The sequence below is a fragment of the Salmo salar genome, chromosome 03 (genome assembly GCF_965601325.2).
Source record: "Salmo salar chromosome 03, fSalSal1, whole genome shotgun sequence".
Lineage (NCBI taxonomy): Eukaryota > Metazoa > Chordata > Actinopteri > Salmoniformes > Salmonidae > Salmo > Salmo salar.
The window spans coordinates 84,778,314-84,799,170 of NC_138293.1; the positions used below are offsets into that span (position 1 = coordinate 84,778,314).

The 20,857-nt window shown below is 48.5% G+C and overlaps 1 protein-coding gene across 4 annotated transcripts in view; it reads left to right on the plus strand.

Annotated features, from left to right (window-relative positions):
- LOC106601752 (G-protein coupled receptor family C group 5 member B) overlaps positions 1-20,458 on the plus strand; it is a 36,459-nt gene extending 16,001 nt beyond the window's left edge. For 3 of the 4 annotated variants that reach the window (XM_045715608.2, XM_045715606.2, XM_045715607.2), the window contains exons 2-4: positions 17,632-18,660; positions 18,958-19,085; positions 20,272-20,458. In XM_045715608.2, coding sequence (XP_045571564.1) covers positions 17,634-18,660; positions 18,958-19,085; positions 20,272-20,316 — 1,200 coding nt within the window. In that variant the 5' untranslated portion in view covers positions 17,632-17,633 and the 3' untranslated portion in view covers positions 20,317-20,458. The remainder of the gene's footprint in view (positions 1-17,631; positions 18,661-18,957; positions 19,086-20,271) is intronic. The other variant, XM_045715609.2, reaches the window with a different exon arrangement.
- Positions 20,459-20,857: the final 399 nt, after the last annotated feature.

Here is a 20,857-nt window from a genome sequence, read left to right on the forward strand (position 1 = left end):
GGGAAATAGACGGATATAGAGAGGGGGCAGAGAGAGGGAAATAGATTGATATAGAGAGGGGGCAGAGAGAGGGAAATAGACGGATATAGAGAGGGGGCAGAGAGAGGGAAATAGACGGATATAGAGAGGGGGCAGAGAGAGGGAATTAGACGGATATAGAGAGGGGGCAGAGAGAGGGAAATAGACGGATATAGAGAGGGGGCAGAGAGAGAGAAATAGATTGATATAGAGAGGGGGCAGAGAGAGGGAAATAGACGGATATAGAGAGGGGGCAGAGAGAGGGAAATAGACAGATATAGAGAGGGGGCAGAGAGAGGGAAATAGACAGATATAGAGAGGGGGCAGAGAGAGGGAAATAGACGGATATAGAGAGGGGGCAGAGAGAGAGAAATAGATTGATATAGAGAGGGCAGAGAGAGGGAAATAGATTGATATAGAGAGGGGGCAGAGAGAGGGAAATAGATTGATATAGAGAGGGCAGAGAGAGGGAAATAGACGGATATAGAGAGGGGGCAGAGAGAGGGAAATAGATTGATATAGAGAGGGGGCAGAGAGAGGGAAATAGACGGATATAGAGAGGGGGCAGAGAGAGGGAAATAGACAGATATAGAGAGGGGGCAGAGAGAGGGAAATAGACGGATATAGAGAGGGGGCAGAGAGAGGGAAATAGACAGATATAGAGAGGGGGCAGAGAGAGGGAAATAGACGGATATAGAGAGGGGGCAGAGAGAGAGAAATAGATGGATATAGAGGGTGGGCAGAGAGAGAGAAATAGATTGATATAGAGAGGGGGCAGAGAGAGGGAAATAGACGGATATAGAGAGGGGGCAGAGAGAGGGAAATAGATGGATATAGAGAGGGGGCAGAGAGAGGGAAATAGACAGATATAGAGAGGGGGCAGAGAGAGGGAAATAGACAGATATAGAGAGGGGGCAGAGAGAGGGAATTAGACGGATATAGAGAGGGGGCAGAGAGAGGGAAATAGATTGATATAGAGAGGGCAGAGAGAGGGAAATAGATTGATATAGAGAGGGGGCAGAGAGAGGGAAATAGATTGATATAGAGAGGGCAGAGAGAGGGAAATAGACGGATATAGAGAGGGGGCAGAGAGAGGGAAATAGATTGATATAGAGAGGGGGCAGAGAGAGGGAAATAGACGGATATAGAGAGGGGGCAGAGAGAGGGAAATAGACAGATATAGAGAGGGGGCAGAGAGAGGGAAATAGACGGATATAGAGAGGGGGCAGAGAGAGGGAAATAGACAGATATAGAGAGGGGGCAGAGAGAGGGAAATAGACGGATATAGAGAGGGGGCAGAGAGAGAGAAATAGATGGATATAGAGGGTGGGCAGAGAGAGAGAAATAGATTGATATAGAGAGGGGGCAGAGAGAGGGAAATAGACGGATATAGAGAGGGGGCAGAGAGAGGGAAATAGATGGATATAGAGAGGGGGCAGAGAGAGGGAAATAGACGGATATAGAGAGGGGGCAGAGAGAGGGAAATAGACAGATATAGAGAGGGGGCAGAGAGAGAGAAATAGATTGATATAGAGAGGGGGCAGAGAGAGAGATAAATAGATTGATATAGAGAGGGGCCAGAGAGAGAGATAAATAGAGGGATATAGAGAGGGGGCAGAGAGAGAGAAATAGATTGATATAGAGAGGGGGCAGAGAGAGGGAAATAGATTGATATAGAGAGGGGGCAGAGAGAGAGAAATAGATTGATATAGAGAGGGGGCAGAGAGAGGGAAATAGATTGATATAGAGAGGGGGCAGAGAGAGGGAAATAGATTGATATAGAGAGGGGGCAGAGAGAGGGAAATAGACAGATATAGAGAGAGGGCAGAGAGAGGGAATTAGACGGATATAGAGAGGGGGCAGAGAGAGGGAAATAGACGGATATAGAGAGGGGGCAGAGAGAGAGAAATAGATTGATATAGAGAGGGGGCAGAGAGAGAGATAAATAGATTGATATAGAGAGGGGCCAGAGAGAGAGATAAATAGAGGGATATAGAGAGGGGGCAGAGAGAGAGAAATAGATTGATATAGAGAGGGGGCAGAGAGAGGGAAATAGACGGATATAGAGAGGGGGCAGAGAGAGGGAAATAGATGGATATAGAGAGGGGGCAGAGAGAGGGAAATAGACGGATATAGAGAGGGGGCAGAGAGAGGGAAATAGACAGATATAGAGAGGGGGCAGAGAGAGAGAAATAGATTGATATAGAGAGGGGGCAGAGAGAGAGATAAATAGATTGATATAGAGAGGGGCCAGAGAGGGAGATAAATAGAGGGATGGGGGGGCGGGGGGATGAGAGAGGGGGGCAGAGAGAGGGAAATAGATTGATATAGAGAGGGGGCAGAGAGAGGGAAATAGATTGATATGGGGGGCGGGAGGAGAGGGGGGGCAGAGAGAGAGATAAATAGAGGGATATAGAGAGGGGGCAGAGAGAGAGATAAATAGAGGGATATAGAGAGGGGGCAGAGAGAGAGATAAATAGATTGATATAGAGAGGGGGCAGAGAGAGAGATAAATAGATTGATACAGAGAGGGGGCAGAGAGAGAGATAAATAGAGGGATATAGAGAGATAAAACATTTACATTTAAGTCATTTAGCAGACGCTCTTATCCAGAGCGACTTACAAATTGGTGCATTCACCTTATGATATCCAGTGGAACAACCACTTTACAATAGTGCATCTAAATCTTTTAGGGGGGGGGGGTTAGAATGATTACTTTATCCTATCCTAGGTATTCCTTAAAGAGGTGGGGTTTCAGGTGTCTCCGGAAGGTGGTGATTGACTCCGCTGTCCTGGCGTCGTGAGGGAGCTTGTTCCACCATTGGGGTGCCAGAGCAGCGAACAGTTTTGACTGGGCTGAGCGGGAACTGTGCTTCCTCAGAGGTAGGGGGGCGAGCAGGCCAGAGGTGGATGAACGCAGTGCCCTTGTTTGGGTGTAGGGCCTGATCAGAGCCTGAAGGTACGGAGGTGCCGTTCCCCTCACAGCTCCGTAGGCAAGCACCATGGTCTTGTAGCGGATGCGAGCTTCAACTGGAAGCCAGTGGAGAGAGCGGAGGAGCGGGGTGACGTGAGAGAACTTGGGAAGGTTGAACACCAGACGGGCTGCGGCGTTCTGGATGAGTTGTAGGGGTTTAATGGCACAGGCAGGGAGCCCAGCCAACAGCGAGTTGCAGTAATCCAGACGGGAGATGACAAGTGCCTAGATTAGGACCTGCGCCGCTTCCTGTGTGAGGCAGGGTCGTACTCTGCCAATGTTGTAGAGCATGAACCTACAGGATCGGGTCACCGCCTTGATGTTAGTGGAGAACGACAGGGTGTTGTCCAGGGTCACGCCAAGGTTCTTAGCACTCTGGGAGGAGGACACAATGGAGTTGTCAACCGTGAGGGATGAAGACACTCAAGTTTATTTTCTGCTATAGAGGAAGGAAGCCTGGGTGGCTCTACTTCACATTACTCATATGAGGGAGGGAGGGAGGGAGGGAGGGAGGGAGGGAGGGAGGGAGGGAGGGAGGGAGGGAGGGAGGGAGGGAGGGAGGGAGGGAGAGAGAGAAAGAGAAAGAGAAAGAGAAAGAGAAAGAGAAAGAGAGTGTTTGGGTGGTTGTCTCTGTCAGTACTCTGTGTACCATCTCCAGCCTGTCAGACAGTCCCCCTACACAGAGTGGAAACCATCTGTGACAGATTGAGTGAGTAAGTAAGTAAGTGAGGGAATGAGTGAGTGAGGGAACCGTGCTGCTGCTCCAGTTTCAACTGTTCTGCCTGCGGCTATGGAACCCTGACCTGTTCACCGGACGTGCTTGTTGCACCCTCGACAACTACTATGATTATTATTATTTGACCATGCTGGTCATTTATGAACATTTTAACATCTTGACCATGTTCTGTTATAATATCCACCCGGCACAGCCAGAAGAGGACTGGCCACCCCTCATAGCCTGGTTCCTCTCTAGGTTTCTTCCTAGGTTTTTGGCCTTTCTAGGGAGTTTTTCCTAGGGAGTTTTTCCTAGCCACCGTGCTTCTTTCACATGCATTGCTTGCTGTTTGGGGTTTTAGGCTGGGTTTATGTACAGCACTTTGAGATATCAGCTGATGTACGAAGGGCTATATAAATAAATTTGATTTGATTTGAGTGAACGGACAAGAGAGGGACTGAGTGTGGAGGTGAGTGAGGGACTGAGAAAGTGAGAGAGGAAGCGACTGAAAGACTGATTGTATAGATGGATGGATGACTGGACTGAGCATGGTGATGTAGCACTCTTGATATCTCTCCAGTACTGTATGTGTGTTGAAACTCAGCGTCACTACTTGTCTGTTACTCTATGTTCTGAGTCTGTATTCCACACTGCACTGTCACAAAGCAGAGCCAGAGAGAGAGGGAGAGGAAACAGCAGTCTGCCTGGTTGTATGGGGATGAGTGAACCCCCCTCTGTCCTGTCCTCCCTCCCTCTCTCGCTCCTGTCTTTTCAGAGATGGGGCGTAACCATGGTTATCAGGGGCTCTGCCAGAACAAAACATTGTGTGAGGACTGAACTCAACACCCAGATCTGTCTGTGTGTCCTTACATCCGTATGTGTGTGCGTGCTTGTGTCAGTGGTGTGTGTTCGTGTGTGTGCGCATGCATGCTTGTGTATGAATAGAGTTAGCAATGTGTGTGTGTGTGTGTGTGTGTGTGTGTGTGTGTGTGTGTGTGTGTGTGTGTGTGTGTGTGTGTGTGTGTGTGTGTGTGTGTGTGTGTGTGTGTGAATAGAGCTAACGCCATGCTTAGTTGACTCATCCTTGTGGAAGCGCTGACTGCTGTTAATGTAAACCAGTGGTAACCAGCGGCGGAAAATAAAGGGTTTTAAGGTATCACCTGTACTCTCTGAGCACTGGGCATACTTGGCAAATCACAATGTACTAAAGTCGTAAACAAGTCCTGTGTTTTTCACCCAGCTAACACAGAATGTTCCCACAACCAACATATTTTTTCCCAAAATGTTCTGAGAACTAACATTTCTGATTGGAATGCCTCTTGGGACATTATCCCAGCTAACATAGAACATTCCCACAGCCTAAAAACAATGTTCACTGAATGTTTTGGGAACCAAAATGTGTGAGCTGGAGAACTACCTACTCGGCCTACACTATGGCAAACATATGGGCTGTTGTTGCCCAGACACTCAGGGCTACAGGTCAGGTGCCTACTGATCTAACTATTCCTCACCCCCCTAATGGTTAAGGTCAGGATTGGAGGTTAGGTAATCTGATCCTAGATCTGTGGTTAAGCTGCAACTTGTATCTCAAGCCAATCAGTCAGAGCTGCAGGCCGGATGTCAAGGCATGACTTCTCACCCCTGACCCCAGTGACCCCTCTGGGCCTTGAGCCCAGGATTTACCTCAAGCACGCCTCCTGTCCCTCACACACACTCGATCTTGGTTTGAAACGTGCCTGCCTGCAAGATAGGGCTCAAGGTAGAAGTATCCCCAGTCCCCACTCCTAACCTTAACCCAGCCCCCACTCCTAACCTTAACCAATTGATGAACGATAACATTGACCCTGAATGGGTGGTTAGGAACAACTTCTACCTACAGGTAACTTCCAAAATAAAGGAAACACCAACATAAAGCGTTTTAATAAAGCGTTGGGCCACCATGAGAACAGCTTCAAGGCACCTTGGCATAGAGTCTACAAGTGTGGCTCAGTTGGTAGAGCATGGTGTTTGCAACGCCAGGGTTGTGGGTTCGATTCCCACGGGGGACCAGTACGGGGAAAAAATGTATGAAATGTATGCATTCACTACTGTAAGTCGCTCTGGATAAGAGCGTCTGCTAAATGACTAAAATGTAAAAATGTAAGTGTCTGGAACTCTATTGGAGGCATGCAACACCATTTCACGAGAAATTCCATAATTTGTTTTTTTGTTGATTGTGGTGGAAAACGCTGTCAAGCGCCTCTTCAGAATCTCCCATTAGTGTTAACCAAATCAGCACTAGAATGAATCTAGTACTGAAAGCACAAGCTACAGCTAGCTAGCACTGCAGTGCTCAATGTGTTGAGTAGTTGACTCAAATAGAGAGAAAGACAATAGGTTATATTTTGTATTTTTTTCACATTCACTTACTTAGCTAGCTAATTTAGCCTACTCAAACACCGGGCTCAAAGAGATGAATGCTATTTATGTTAGCTAGCTGGCTAAGGCTATCCAACACAGGAACTCTTCCAAGTCAAGGTAAGCTTTCGGTTGTATTAATTTATTGAAACCAGGGCCCGCAAGGGTGTAACTGCTAAACTTCTTGTTGGACACTGTACTGCGTGATTGTAGCGGGTTTACTAACATGTTAGTTCTAGTAGCTATGTTGCCTACGACGTTAGCTAATATGGTAACATTGACAACGATGTAGGCTGTATGGAGCGGTTATGGTATGAAGGTTTGGCTTGGAAAGATTTTTTCGCCTGGTCACAGACAGCTGACGTGCTGTGCACTGAAGTGCACAAGTGAAGGGAAAAGGTGAGAGGAGGAGAGCGTGTTGATGTGAGAAGGAATTATACAACAACAAGCAAGTGATGATGCTGTTTGTATGTGGCTGCTATGAAGGTGAACTGTGTGATCAGGGGTGTATTCATTCCGCCGATTCTGTTGAAAAACATTTGTTAATGGAAGAAAACGGAACGAAATGAGGATAAACCTACCAGAATTTGTCCAATAGAAACTCTTGTTGGCAACTGTTTGGATGAATGATTCCACCCTATGTCAGCTAGATGTATGCAAGAGCGTGCAAGATGGTATTGAATGTGTCACTGTCTGTCACCTTGATTACTCCAATTTGTCTATCAACCTGTGGACCTACGTTGTAAACTTTCATTCATAGGCTAGGATGTAGCAACCTCATGATGGGTATAGGGAAAATGTGAGTTATGTAGGCTAGTAGCCTAAACCTATCGCTGTTACATTGAGCTGGGTGAATAGAATATGAATGACAGTCATCCAATATGCTGTAATATAAATAAGGCCAATAAATTGTCCTCCCTAATCTTAAATGGCACCGACTGCCACTGATGTAAATATTATGTTACTGTCTATTAATGGCACCTAGAAGCAGATATAGCATAGCACAGATATAGCATAGCACAGATATAGCATAGCACAGATATAGCACAGCACAGATATAGCATAGCACAGATATAGCACAGCACAGATATAGCATAGCACAGACATAGCATAGCACAGATATAGCACAGCACAGATATAGCACAGCACAGATATAGCACAGCACAGATATAGCATAGCACAGGTATAGCACAGCGCAGATATAGCACAGCGCAGATATAGCATAGAACAGATATAGCATAGCACAGATATAGCACAGCACAGATATAGCATAGCACAGATATAGCATAGAACAGATATAGCATAGCACAGATATATCACAGCACAGATATAGCATAGCGCAGATATAGCATAGCACAGATATAGCATAGCACAGATATAGCATAGCACAGATATAGCACAGCACAGATATAGCATAGCGCAGATATAGCACAGTGCAGATATAGCACAGTGTAGATATAGCATAGAACAGATATAGTATAGCACAGATATAGCATAGAACAGATATAGTATAGCACAGATATAGCATAGCACAGATATAGCATAGCACAGATATAGCATAGAACTGATATAGTATAGCACAGATCTAGCATAGCACAGATATAGCATAGCACAGATAAAGATGGTGGCTGGAAGCCTTGCTGCACCAGATATCCTCGACACACTCATAAAGCTGTCTGTAATCTGAATTAGTCTAAGCTGCCTTGGAGCGAACCAACACCCTGAAAAAGGGGTTTAATGCCAACATTCATGAATCCAAAATTGGGTCTTTTCTCTTTTGGAACCCACCACCACTATCACCGACCCCCAGGTTATTTCCATGAGCCAGACCTAATTAAGGCTAACCACAGGGCTTTTCCCATTACTGAGCCAAACCAAACTGTACTGAGCTGGTTTGTGTACACATCCAACATTCTGTAGTTGCAGGAACCATGCTGAAAAGGACAATGTGCAAAGACAATATGTCAGCCAGCACAGTTTGGTTTGGGTTTGTTTGTTTTGTTAGGATGGGATAGGATGGGATAGCATAGGATGGGACGGGATAGGATAGGATGGGATAGGGTAGGATGGGATAGCATAGGATGGGACGGGATAGGGTAGATTAGGATAAGATGGGATAGGATGGGATGGGATAGGATAGGATGGGATAGGGTAGGATGGGATAGGATGGGATGGAACGGGATAGGGTAGATTAGGATAAGATGGGATAGGATAGGATGGGATGGGATAGGATAGGGTAGGATGTGATAGGATGGGATGGGATAGGGTGGGATATGGTAGGATGGGATAGGATGGGATGGGATAGGATAGGATATGATGGGATAGGATGGGATGGGATGGGGTAGGATGGGATAGGATGGGATAGGGTGGGATGGGATAGGATTGGATGGGATAGGATGAGATAGGATGGGATAGGATAGGGATAGGAGGGGATAGGGTAGGATGGGATAGGATATGATGGGATAGGATGGGATGGGATGGGATGGGGTAGGATGGGATAGGATGGGATAGGGTGGGATGGGTTAGGATTGGATGGGATAGGATGAGATAGGATGGGATAGGATAGGGCAGGATGTGATAGGATGGGATAGGATGGGATGGGATAGGGTGGGATATGGTAGGATGGGATGGGATAGGATAGGGTAGGATGTGATAGGATAGGATGGGATGGGATAGGGTGGGATATGGTAGGATGGGATAGGATGGGATGGGATGGGATAGGATAGGGTAGGATTTGATAGGATAGGATGGGATGGGATAGGGTGGGATGGGATGGGATAGGATAGGATGTGATAGGATAGGATGGGATGGGATAGGGTGGGATATGGTAGGATGGGATGGGATATGATGGGATAGGATGGGATGGGATGGGATAGGATATGATGGGATAGGATGGGATGGGATGGGATAGGATTGGATGGGATAGGATGCGATGGGATGGGATGGGATAGGATGGGATAGGATGGGATGGGATGGGATAGGATAGGGTAGGATGGGATAGGATGGGATACGATAGAATGGGATAGGATGGGATAGGATGGGATAGGATGGGATAGGATGGGATGGGATAGGATGCGATGGGATGGGATGGGATGGGATGGGATGCGATAGGATGGGATAGGATGGGATAGGATAGAATGGGATGGGATAGGATAGGGTGGGATGGGATAGGATGGGATGGGATGGGATAGGATGGGATAGGATAGGATGGGATGGGATAGGATGGGATAGACTAGAATGGGATGGGATAGGGTGGGATGGGGGATAGGATGGGATAGGGTGGGATGGGATAGGATAGGATGGGATGGGATAGGATGGGATAGGATAGGATGGGATGGGATAGGATGGGATAGAATAGAATGGGATGGGATAGGGTGGGATGGGATAGGATAGGATGGGATAGGGTGGGATGGGATAGGATAGGATGGGATAGGGTGGGATGGGATAGGATAGGACGGGATGGGATAGGATGGGATAGGATGGGATAGAATGGGATGGGATGGGATGGGATAGGATAGAATGGGATGGGATAGGGTGGGATGGGATAGGATAGGATGGGATAGGGTGGGATGGGATAGGATAGGATGGGATATGGTGGGATGGGATAGGATAGAATGGGATTGGATAGGATAGGGTGGGATAGGATAGGATGGGATAGGATAGAATGGGGTGGGATAGGGTGGGATGGGATAGGATAGGATAGAATGGGATGGGATAGGATAGGATAGAATGGGATGGGATAGGGTGGGATGGGATAGGGTGGGATGGGACAGGATAGAATGGGATAGGATAGAATGGGATGGGATAGGATAGAATGGGATGGGATAGAATGGGATGAGATAGAATGGGATGGGATAGGATGGGATAGGGTGGGATAGGGAGTTAATGTGGAGGCGAAACAGACAGTCACTGTGAGGTGATATTGATTTCCTCAGTAGCACTACTCTGGCTGTCAGTGCTTTCTGAAGATCTTCACTTTAAAAGTATGTGTGTGTGTGTGTGTGTGTGTGTGTGTGTGTGTGTGTGTGTGTGTGTGTGTGTGTGTGTGTGTGTGTGTGTGTGTGTGTGTGTGTGTGTGTGTGTGTGTGTGTGTGTGTGTGTGTGTGAGTTTAGATACAGCCTTAGATACAGTGTGTTCGTTGTCTCTTTAGAGACTTATGAGGGATCGTCTTGTGTGTTTGTTTATGTGTGTTTGTTTTGTTAGGATGGGATAGGATGGGATAGGGTAGGATGGGATAGGATGGGATAGGGTAGGATGGGATAGCATAGTATGGGACGGGATAGGGTAGATTAGGATAAGATGGGATAGGATGGGATAGGATAGGATGGGATGGGATAGGGTAGGATAGGATAGGATGGGATGGGACGGGATAGGGTAGATTAGGATAAGATGGGATAGGATAGGATGGGATGGGATAGGATAGGGTAGGATGTGATTGGATGGGATAGGATGGGATGGGATAGGGTGGGATATGGTAGGATGGGATAGGATGGGATGGGATAGGATGGGATAGGGTATGATGGGATAGGATATGATGGGATAGGATGGGATGGAATGGGGTAGGATGGGATTGGATGGGGTAGGGTGGGATGGGATAGGATTGGATGGGATAGGATGAGATAGGATGGGATAGGATAGGGCAGGATGTGATAGGATGAGATAGGATGGGATGGGATAGGGTGGGATATGGTAGGATGGGATAGGATAGGATAGGGTAGGATGTGATAGGATAGGATGGGATGGGATAGGGTGGGATATGGTAGGATGGGATGGGATAGGATGGGATGGGATAGGGTAGGATTTGATAGGATAGGATGGGATAGGGTGGGATGGGATAGGATAGGATAGGATGTGATAGGATGGGATGGGATAGGATAGGGTAGGATTTGATAGGATAGGATGGGATGGGATAGGTTGGGATGGGATAGGATAGGATGGGATAGGGTAGGATGGGATAGGATGGGATGGGACGGGATAGGGTAGATTAGGATAAGATGGGATAGGATAGGATGGGATGGGATAGGATAGGGTAGGATGTGATAGGATGGGATGGGATAGGGTGGGATATGGTAGGATGGGATAGGATGGGATAGGATAGGATGGGATGGGATAGGATGGGATAGGGTAGGATGGGATAGGATATGATGGGATAGGATGGGATGGGATAGGATGGGATAGGATGGGATAGGGTGGGATGGGATATGATTGGATGGGATAGGATGAGATAGGATGGGATAGGATAGGGCAGGATGTGATAGGATGGGATGGGATAGGGTGGGATATGGTAGGATGGGATGGGATAGGATAGGGTAGGATGTGATAGGATAGGATGGGATGGGATAGGGTGGGATATGGTAGGATGGGATGGGATAGGAGAGGATGGGATGGGATGGGATGGGATAGGATAGGGTAGGATTTGGTAGGATAGGATGGGATGGGATAGGGTGGGATGGGATGGGATAGGATAGGGTATGATGTGATAGGATAGGATGGGATGGGATAGGGTGGGATATGGTAGGATGGGATGGGATAGGATGGGATAGGGTAGGATGGGATAGGATATGATGGGATAGGATGGGATGGGATGGGATAGGATGGGATAGGATGGGATGGGATGGGATAGGGTGGGATGGGATAGGATTGGATGGGATAGGATGCGATGGGATGGGATAGGATGGGATGGGATGGGATAGGATAGGGTAGGATGGGATAGGATGGGATACGATAGAATGGGATAGGATGGGATAGGATGGGATGGGATAGGATGGGATAGGATGGGATAGGATGGGATGGGATGGGATAGGATGGGATAGAATGGGATGGGATAGGATGGGATGGGATAGGATGGGATAGGATGGGATAGGATAGAATGGGATGGGATAGGATAGGGTGGGATGGGATAGGATGGGATAGAATAGAATGGGATAGGATAGGATGGGATAGGGTGGGATGGGATAGGATGGGATAGGGTGGGATGGGATAGGATAGGACGGGATGGGATAGGATGGGATAGGATGGGATAGAATGGGATGGGATAGGATGGGATGGGATAGAATAGAATGGGATGGGATAGGGTGGGATGGGATAGGATAGGATGGGATAGGGTGGGATGGGATAGGATAGGATGGGATATGGTGGGATGGGATAGGATAGGATGGGATGGGATAGGATGGGATAGGATAGGATGGGATGGGATGGGATAGGATGGGATAGAATAGAATGGGATGGGATAGGGTGGGATGGGATAGGATAGGATGGGATAGGGTGGGATGGGATAGGATAGGATGGGATAGGGTGGGATGGGATAGGATAGGACGGGATGGGATAGGATGGGATAGGATGGGATAGAATGGGATGGGATAGGATGGGATGGGATGGGATAGGATGGGATGGGATGGGATAGGATGGGATAGGATGGGATAGAATGGGATGGGATAGGATGGGATGGGATGGGATGGGATAGGATGGGATAGAATAGAATGGGATGGGATAGGGTGGGATGGGATAGGATAGGATGGGATAGGGTGGGATGGGATAGGATAGGATAGGATGGGATATGGTGGGATGGGATAGGATAGGATGGGATGGGATAGGATGGGATAGGGGGATGGGATAGGATGGGATAGAATGGGATGGGATAGGATGGGATGGGATAGGATAGGATGGGATAGGATAGAATGGGATGGGATAGGATAGGGTGGGATAGGATAGGATGGGATAGGATAGAATGGGGTGGGATAGGGTGGGATGGGATTAGGATAGGATAGAATGGGATGGGATAGGGTGGGATGGGATAGAATGGGATGGGATAGGGTGGGATGGGATAGGATAGAATGGGATAGGATGGGATAGGATAGAATGGGATGGGATAGGATGGGATAGGATGGGATAGGATAGAATGGGATGGGATAGGATGGGATAGGATGGGATAGAATGGGATGGGATAGAATGGGATGAGATAGAATGGGATGGGATAGGATGGGATAGAATGGGATGGGATAGAATGGGATGAGATAGAATGGGATGGGATAGGATGGGATAGGGTGGGATAGGGAGTTAATGTGGAGGCGAAACAGACAGTCACTGTGAGGTGATATTGATTTCCTCAGTAGCACTACTCTGGCTGTCAGTGCTTTCTGAAGATCTTCACTTTAAAAGTATGTTTGTGTGTGTGTGTGTGTGTGTGTGTGTGTGTGTGTGTGTGTGTGTGTGTGTGTGTGTGTGAGTTTAGATACAGCCTTAGATACAGTGTGTTCGTTGTCTCTTTAGAGACTTATGAGGGATCGTCTTGTGTGTTTGTTTATGTGTGTTTGTTTTGTTAGGATGGGATAGGATGGGATAGGGTAGGATGGGATAGGATGGGATAGGGTAGGATGGGATAGCATAGTATGGGACGGGATAGGGTAGATTAGGATAAGATGGGATAGGATGGGATAGGATAGGATGGGATGGGATAGGGTAGGATAGGATAGGATGGGATGGGACGGGATAGGGTAGATTAGGATAAGATGGGATAGGATAGGATGGGATGGGATAGGATAGGGTAGGATGTGATTGGATGGGATAGGATGGGATGGGATAGGGTGGGATATGGTAGGATGGGATAGGATGGGATGGGATAGGATGGGATAGGGTATGATGGGATAGGATATGATGGGATAGGATGGGATGGAATGGGGTAGGATGGGATTGGATGGGGTAGGGTGGGATGGGATAGGATTGGATGGGATAGGATGAGATAGGATGGGATAGGATATGGCAGGATGTGATAGGATGAGATAGGATGGGATGGGATAGGGTGGGATATGGTAGGATGGGATAGGATAGGATAGGGTAGGATGTGATAGGATGGGATGGGATAGGGTGGGATATGGTAGGATGGGATGGGATAGGATGGGATGGGATAGGGTAGGATTTGATAGGATAGGATGGGATAGGGTGGGATGGGATAGGATAGGATAGGATGTGATAGGATGGGATGGGATAGGATAGGGTAGGATTTGATAGGATAGGATGGGATGGGATAGGGTGGGATGGGATAGGATAGGATGGGATAGGGTAGGATGGGATAGGATGGGATGGGACGGGATAGGGTAGATTAGGATAAGATGGGATAGGATAGGATGGGATGGGATAGGATAGGGTAGGATGTGATAGGATGGGATGGGATAGGGTGGGATATGGTAGGATGGGATAGGATGGGATAGGATAGGATGGGATGGGATAGGATGGGATAGGGTAGGATGGGATAGGATATGATGGGATAGGATGGGATGGGATAGGATGGGATAGGATGGGATAGGGTGGGATGGGATATGATTGGATGGGATAGGATGAGATAGGATGGGATAGGATAGGGCAGGATGTGATAGGATGGGATGGGATAGGGTGGGATATGGTAGGATGGGATGGGATAGGATAGGGTAGGATGTGATAGGATAGGATGGGATGGGATAGGGTGGGATATGGTAGGATGGGATGGGATAGGAGAGGATGGGATGGGATGGGATGGGATAGGATAGGGTAGGATTTGGTAGGATAGGATGGGATGGGATAGGGTGGGATGGGATGGGATAGGATAGGGTATGATGTGATAGGATAGGATGGGATGGGATAGGGTGGGATATGGTAGGATGGGATGGGATAGGATGGGATAGGGTAGGATGGGATAGGATATGATGGGATAGGATGGGATGGGATGGGATAGGATGGGATAGGATGGGATGGGATGGGATAGGGTGGGATGGGATAGGATTGGATGGGATAGGATGCGATGGGATGGGATAGGATGGGATGGGATGGGATAGGATAGGGTAGGATGGGATAGGATGGGATACGATAGAATGGGATAGGATGGGATAGGATGGGATGGGATAGGATGGGATAGGATGGGATAGGATGGGATGGGATGGGATAGGATGGGATAGAATGGGATGGGATAGGATGGGATGGGATAGGATGGGATAGGATGGGATAGGATAGAATGGGATGGGATAGGATAGGGTGGGATGGGATAGGATGGGATAGAATAGAATGGGATAGGATAGGATGGGATAGGGTGGGATGGGATAGGATGGGATAGGGTGGGATGGGATAGGATAGGACGGGATGGGATAGGATGGGATAGGATGGGATAGAATGGGATGGGATAGGATGGGATGGGATAGAATAGAATGGGATGGGATAGGGTGGGATGGGATAGGATAGGATGGGATAGGGTGGGATGGGATAGGATAGGATGGGATATGGTGGGATGGGATAGGATAGGATGGGATGGGATAGGATGGGATAGGATAGGATGGGATGGGATGGGATAGGATGGGATAGAATAGAATGGGATGGGATAGGGTGGGATGGGATAGGATAGGATGGGATAGGGTGGGATGGGATAGGATAGGATGGGATAGGGTGGGATGGGATAGGATAGGACGGGATGGGATAGGATGGGATAGGATGGGATAGAATGGGATGGGATAGGATGGGATGGGATGGGATAGGATGGGATGGGATGGGATAGGATGGGATAGGATGGGATAGGATGGGATAGAATGGGATGGGATAGGATGGGATGGGATGGGATGGGATAGGATGGGATAGAATAGAATGGGATGGGATAGGGTGGGATGGGATAGGATAGGATGGGATAGGGTGGGATGGGATAGGATAGGATAGGATGGGATATGGTGGGATGGGATAGGATAGGATGGGATGGGATAGGATGGGATAGGATGGGATGGGATAGGATGGGATAGAATGGGATGGGATATGATGGGATGGGATAGGATAGGATGGGATAGGATAGAATGGGATGGGATAGGATAGGGTGGGATAGGATAGGATGGGATAGGATAGAATGGGGTGGGATAGGGTGGGATGGGATAGGATAGGATAGGATAGAATGGGATGGGATAGGGTGGGATGGGATAGAATGGGATGGGATAGGGTGGGATGGGATAGGATAGAATGGGATAGGATAGAATGGGGTGGGATAGGGTGGGATGGGATAGGATAGGATAGGATAGAATGGGATGGGATAGGGTGGGATGGGATAGAATGGGATGGGATAGGGTGGGATGGGATAGGATAGAATGGGATGGGATGGGATAGGATAGAATGGGATGGGATAGGATGGGATAGGATGGGATAGAATGGGATGGGATAGAATGGGATGAGATAGAATGGGATGGGATAGGATGGGATAGGATGGGATAGAATGGGATGGGATAGAATGGGATGAGATAGAATGGGATGGGATAGGATGGGATAGGGTGGGATAGGGAGTTAATGTGGAGGCGAAACAGACAGTCACTGTGAGGTGATATTGATTTCCTCAGTAGCACTACTCTGGCTGTCAGTGCTTTCTGAAGATCTTCACTTTAAAAGTATGTTTGTGTGTGTGTGTGTGTGTGTGTGTGTGTGTGTGTGTGTGTGTGTGTGTGTGTGTGTGTGTGGTGTGTGTGTGTGTGTGTGTGTGTGTGTGTGTGTTTTACCTATGCAATGTGCCTCGTCTCAGTGTCTTACCTAAACAGCATGATGCTGTCAGCTCCTCTGTCTGGACAGGAGGATCCCTGTTCTTCTATTCCTGTTATATATATGATCCTGTGGAGGCTGGTGGGAGGAGCTATAGGAGGACGGGCTCATTGTAATGGCTGGAATGGAGTCAATGGAACAGAGTCAAACACATCAAACATATAGAAACCACGTGCTTCTACATCTGCATTGCTTGCTGTTTGGGGTTTTAGGCTGGGTTTCTGTATAGCACTTTGTGACATCTGCTGATGTAAATACATTTGATTTGAAATTTGATGATGTTTGACTCCATTCCATTAATTCCATTCTAGCCATTACAATGAGCCTGTCCTCCTATAGCTCCTCCCACCAGCCTCCTCTGATATGATTCTACATGCCTTCCCGCGTCCGCTCAGACAGTGAGCAGTATTTTCTCTGAGTATGACTCTGTCTGTGGATACTGATGTCATAAAGACGACTGGTAACTCAATGTTCTCCTTTCAAAACAAGTACATTTCCAACCTCCGACTCAGCTTCATGGTAAAGCCATATGAATGGTTTGTTTACTTGTTCTGCTCTTGTTCTGGAAGTATCTAGTTGATGCTCATCATTTTGTGTGTGTCTATATGCATTTGTGTGGGTGTGTGTGCATGCATGCATTGGTGTAGTCAGTGTGTGTAGTATGTTGAAGCTATCAGTGTGTGATGTTGGTAAAGAGCCTCTTGGCTGTGTGTTGACCTCTGGCCATTTACAGGATGGAAGGAGAGAGTCACTGTGCTCCTGTTGTTGCGGATACAGGGAGTGTGGGTGTGGGTGTGGGTGCGTGCATGCGTGCCATTGGATAACACTTCCATGTACATACACTGTCATTCACACAGTGATCACTTGTGTTTCATAAAAAAACACAGCCAGATTTACAGTAGACGATTTACTTGTCACCTTTTGTTTCACTTTGCACATTTTGATCCAGAAATGACTCACTGTTTCTCTACCCTCTCTCCTCTCTCCTCCTCTTAGAGATGGCGTTCTTCCCTGTCCTCCTCCTCCTCCTCTCCGTGGTCCAGCGTGGTTCCTCCCAGGACCCTGATGAGGACTCGTTGGCAGTGCCCCGGGGGTGTGGCTGGGGCCTGGTGCGCCCCTACACCCTCCTCTGTGACCTGGACTCTGTTTGGGGCGTGGCGGTCGAATCTGCAGCGGCCGGCGGCGCCCTGGCTGCCATTTTACTGGGTCTGATCATCCTCTGCCGACTACACCACGTGAGCGAGGCGGAGAAGCGCAGCGGCGTGGGACCCATTCTCCTCCTGCTCCTGGGCATCCTGGGCCTGTTCGGCCTCAGTTTCGCCTACCTCATCGAGCGTGACGAACAGCTGTGTCTTCTGCGCCGTGCCCTCTGGGGCCTGCTCTTCGCTCTGTGCTTCTCCTGCCTGCTGGTGCAGGGTGTGCGTCTCCGGAGGCTGGGCCGCGAGCGCCGGAGCCCGGGGGGCTGCGCTCTGACCGGCCTGGCCCTGGGGCTGAGCGCCGTCCAGGGGATCATCGCCGCCGAGTGGATCCTGCTCACGGTGCTCAGGGAGGGCAGAGCGGCCTGCCAGTACCTGCCTCTGGACTTCTCCTTAGCCTGTAGCTATGTGCTTGCGCTACTGCTAGCCGCGCTGGGGGCGGCATCCTTCGCTCTCTGTGGGAAGACCCGGCAGTGGCGCTGTAACGCGATCTGGCTCCTCTCCGCCTGTCTGTTGTCCCTCCTCCTCTGGGTTGCCTGGGTGGGCTTCTATCTCTACGGTAACGCCTGGCTGGAGCGGTCCCCGGACTGGGACGATCCAGCATTAGCGATAGCACTGGTGGCACAGGGTTGGCTCCTCCTCCTGTTCCACGCCGTGCCCGAGGCACACTCCTGTCTCCGCTCCCCGCCACAACCCTCCGCCCCCGACTATTTTGACACGTCCCAGGCCCCGTCCCGCATGAGGGAGACCAGCTTTGACGAGGACATCCCCCTCTCACACCGGCAGTTTCCGGAGAACCAGGGCTACGGCTTTGACGAAAACACTGCAGGTAACAAGAGACTTTGACTTTCAAATGTGTATTAAAATTCATGCTTACAAGCTCAGTACAGCACTACTGAGGTTTTACATGTATGTTTCTGTGTATGGGGTTGGATGTAGAACATAGTGACTCAGTGATATTACCATACTGGGCTAACAATAACTACAGTGGTTCTTGTAGTGGTACAAACAGTACCTGTACAGCATGTGTGTTAAAAGTTCCTGTGTTGATCTTAATGTAGAATGCATGAATGAATGTGTTTGCAGAAGAGAATAAGAGAATAACGTTGTTCCTCTGCTGTGCCAGGTCTGAGGAGTGCAGGTAATCATAATGGTAACACAGCGCCCAGACCCAGTGCCCCTTTCCGCAGCAACGTGTACCAGCCCACTGAGATGACCATGATCCTGAATGGGGGAGCGGTGAGTTCTCATATTGTACGTTTACACATCCGACCACGCTTCACATCCATTCACAAACTCTATTAAAACTCTGACTATGAGAGAAAGCAGTGTAGACACTTACACATATATAGAAACATACTCTCACTCACCTGGGCAGTGAGCACACACACATTTACACCCACATTTACGCCCCTGTCACACAATACCATTCACAGGTATACAACTCAAATTATTATTCTGTTATTCTGCGCAAGAAAGCCACACATATTAGATATAAAGCCACATGTACACAACACATATACACATCTTGCATGCGTGTATGTGTGTGTGAGAGAGTGTGTGTGTGTGTGTGTGTGTGTGTGTGTGTGTGTGTGTGTGTGTGTGTGTGTGTGTGTGTGTGTGTGTGTGAATGAGGGAGTGGGTTCCCTGGGCTGCAGACTAGAGCCATCTCTCCAGTGTGAGTGATGCAGCTGTGTCCCTGGCCCAATCACGCCCTTTATAGACCCAGGATGGATGGGTGAGCTCCCTAGCGCATGTGACTACCCTCCAATCACCTCGCTATAAATAAACGCTGCTGACCTGGCAGAATCTGGGGCCACGCGTCCAGAAAATCGCTGAGCCAACTTTCAGCTTACGTTCTGGGAACGTTTTAAAATGGCTCGCTCCCAGTGTGGCGTGGCGTGGTGTGGTGTGGCGTGGCGTGGCGTGGCGTGGTGTGGTGTGATGTGGTGTGTGTGGTGTGGTGTGGTGTGGTGTGATGTGGTATGTGTGGTGTGGTGTGGTGTGATGTGGTGTGATGTGGTATGTGTGGTGTGGTGTGATGTGATGTGGTATGTGTGGTGTGGTGTGGTGTGGTGTGGTGTGATGTGGTATTTTGTGGTGTGGTGTGATGTGGTGTGTGTGGTGTGGTGTGATGTGGTATGTGTGGTGTGGTGTGTGTGGTGTGATGTGGTGTGTGTGGTGTGGTGTGATGTGATGTGGTATGTGTGGTGTGGTGTGGTGTGGTGTGATGTGGTATTTTGTGGTGTGGTGTGATGTGGTGTGTGTGGTGTGGTGTGATGTGGTATGTGTGGTGTGGTGTGTGTGGTGTGGTGTGATGTGGTGTGTGTGGTGTGGTGGTTGTGTGGTGTGTTTGTTTACGTGGGTGTCTCTCAACTTCAAACACTGTATATTACCAAACTGACGTCCCATCTCTTTCTCTCTCTCCTCCCTTTCACAGGTCCCCTCCGCACCCCCGACCTATACGGGGCGGCAGCTGTGGTGAAGGACAGAAATGAAGAAGAAGAGGAAGGAAGAATGGGGTGATGAAGAAGGGATGAAGGGTCCTTTGACAGAGGGATAACCCAGAGAGGATAACTATAACATGGACACCATCAGGACCCCCCCCCCCCCCTCCACCAGTTAAACAGATGACTTACTGAGGGCTTACACACACCACCCACTCTGTGTTAATCAATTACACCAACCAACCACTGAATGAGTGTGGCTGAGGGGGAGAGCAGGAGAGGACAGATCAAAACATTACAGGTAGTTTTGAAGTTAAATCACTGTAGGAGATATTCAACTTAAAAATAACCCTATTTTGGTTGCAAATGCTGTGGAGACCATTTTCATCTGGGAGATGTGAGATTTGAAATGTTGACAGTTAGGTTTATTTTGTATGAGTCAAGTTAACTCCCATGAGACTGCTAAGCCACTGTATAACTTCTGAAAAACTGTGAAACCTCTGTCCCTTTTCAGATATTTGCTCTGTTTTTGTTGTTTATTTTGGGAGAAACTCTTCTAAAGCAGAATGTTTTACTCTG